The sequence below is a fragment of the Austrofundulus limnaeus genome, unplaced genomic scaffold, assembly GCF_001266775.1.
Source record: "Austrofundulus limnaeus strain Quisiro unplaced genomic scaffold, Austrofundulus_limnaeus-1.0 Scaffold141, whole genome shotgun sequence".
Lineage (NCBI taxonomy): Eukaryota > Metazoa > Chordata > Actinopteri > Cyprinodontiformes > Rivulidae > Austrofundulus > Austrofundulus limnaeus.
This window is the reverse complement of record NW_013952543.1, coordinates 530,824-533,057: the sequence shown is the minus strand read 5'-3', so window position 1 is coordinate 533,057 and position 2,234 is coordinate 530,824. Positions and strand designations below refer to the sequence as shown.

General features: G+C 38.8%; 1 protein-coding gene across 2 annotated transcripts in view; it reads left to right on the top strand.

Annotated features, from left to right (window-relative positions):
* The window catches only part of letmd1 (LETM1 domain containing 1), a 28,798-nt gene that overhangs the window by 8,581 nt on the left and 17,983 nt on the right, over positions 1–2,234 (top strand). For both annotated transcript variants that reach the window (XM_014016233.1, XM_014016232.1), the window contains exon 3: positions 1,003–1,118. In XM_014016233.1, the coding sequence (XP_013871687.1) occupies positions 1,003–1,118 (116 nt within the window). The remainder of the gene's footprint in view (positions 1–1,002; positions 1,119–2,234) is intronic.

Below are 2,234 nucleotides of genomic sequence, written 5' to 3'. Positions count from 1 at the left end.
GTTTTATAAATCCGACCCCAGGTCACAGTAATTTGGGAAGAAAATGGCAGCAGCTGCTGACGAGATGTCAACATCCCTAATGAATGTCTTCTGCTGACATAAACACTGTGTTTACTGCAGGTGGTTAGTGTTTGAGAGTTGTACCCAGTGCAGATCTATATGCATCATGGTTGACAACAACTTGGGAGAACCTGAGCACTTCATTAGAATGTCARTGGGAGCTTGTTCTTTTGGTCAWGATCCATAACTCATGATTAGAAGTGAGTTATTACTAATATTACTACTACAGCTATTACAAATATCACTACCACTGCTACTGTTACTTTATTTTAAAGCACTTTAAAAGCAGCCACAGCTGCAACAAAGCAATATACTGTACATGTAAAATAAAAAAATACACGAATTAAAAAAATTTTTTAAAAATAACAAAATCACTATAAAAATTGAGGATGACCACATGCAATAAGCAGCCTTACTTGGAAAAAGAAAACCAGGGCTTCCTTTATTCAGGCCATGCTCAGGGGGGAGTTTGGGGGGTCAGTACCTGTTGACCTGGCTAAGTCCAAAAAACCTTACAGGAACACACCTCCTCATGAACCTCCCACATTTGAGGAAAGCTTTCCAGATCTGGCTGTGTGGAAGCCAGGTGGCAGGCAGTGTGGGTCCCTGGGCATGTCGGTTCTTTGAGGCTAAAACTGTCCGTCCAATCAAATGCAGTTTTCAAAAAATCCCATAATGACAAAGATTGTAAGAAACTTTGATAAAAGGGGTCTGGTTATTGTGCCTTTTATGTCTAAATAACCATTCTGTATAGACACAAGTACCCAGATTTCTTTTATTTCACATAAACAGGACATTATCAATTAGATCAAAACAATTCTTACCAATGTTACTTCAAATTACWTATGTTAACATGAAGCTATTTTAGTACCATGTCAACCCTGTATTGTGCATCATTCTGAGTTGATTTTAACTGATGATGGTGTCATGAACTCATTCCAGGATTCAAGCTGCTGCTCCAAGATGCCAATGATATTAAAAGGATAAAAGTAAAAATGGGGACCCAGGGGATAGAATTCCAGGATTTGCCCTACAGAGAGATGGAGAAATTCAGACAAGTGAGTCCTAGAAATGCACGCACAACATTGTGTTTAACTCAAGATGCTGTTGTAGTGAGAAGTACTTGTAAGGTCCAAGTCAGGTTGGACAAAATGTTTTTTGTAAAACAAAACAGAAAATTAAATCAGAAATTTGTTTGTTTCACTGCTGGAACAAAATTAAGGAATTAGGTAATTTAGAGAAAAAAACACTTTAAAAGTGAACGAGTCAAATAACTRCCACGTACCAGCAGATGGCAGAAAAATGTTTTGTTAAGGTGATGAAGACAGCTGAACTTTAATACGAAGCTCCCAGAAGGTAACTTGTGTAATTTACTTTACAAATGTTAGGATTTTGAGTACAGATGGGTAGTTTAGGAGTGAGCAAGGGTCTACCCGAGTGCCACAAGGGGTACTTATCCAAGATGAAGCTGTCATTTTAATGATATTGTTCTGTGCATTCCTGTGTGTAGCACGGGACGACACTGAGGATCTGAACGCTTGACATAATTTACTGAGACTGTTAATTTTACTGCTGGTGATTGATAATGACTCAAGACTTAACAGCTGAATAAAAACCACAACACAAAGGGCACATACGTATAATCRGGTTTTGCATTCAATTTAAGACAATGATAAGAAAAAGGTCCTACAAAGTTTACTTTTAATATGGTTTATTAGTGTTGTACTACAGTCACACTGACAATTTTTAACTTTACAGTATTTATTATGTGGTTGCAGTGGTTTAGTGGTCAGTGCTGTGGTCTGGTATTCCTAAGACTGCAGGTTCAAGCCCAGGTTGCGTCAGGACAGGCATCCAGTGTAAATTAACTGCTAAATCTGCAGCTGTGGTAGCCTGGTAAAAACCAGACGCTGTCCTTCACTCTGCTTCATACGAGGGTCTGGACTCTCGGCTGTAGAGAAGCGATTCTTGCTGGAGGCGTGGCTTCTACTGAAGTTTAAAACGATTGGATCGGTTGGCCGCGACGTACAGTGGGGAGAACAAGTATTTGATACACTGTTGATTTTTCAGGTTTTCCCACTTGCAAAGCTTGTAGGTGACTGTAATTTTTATCATAGGTACTCTTCAACTGTGAGTGATGGAATCTAAAACAAAAATCCAGAAAAATACAATGT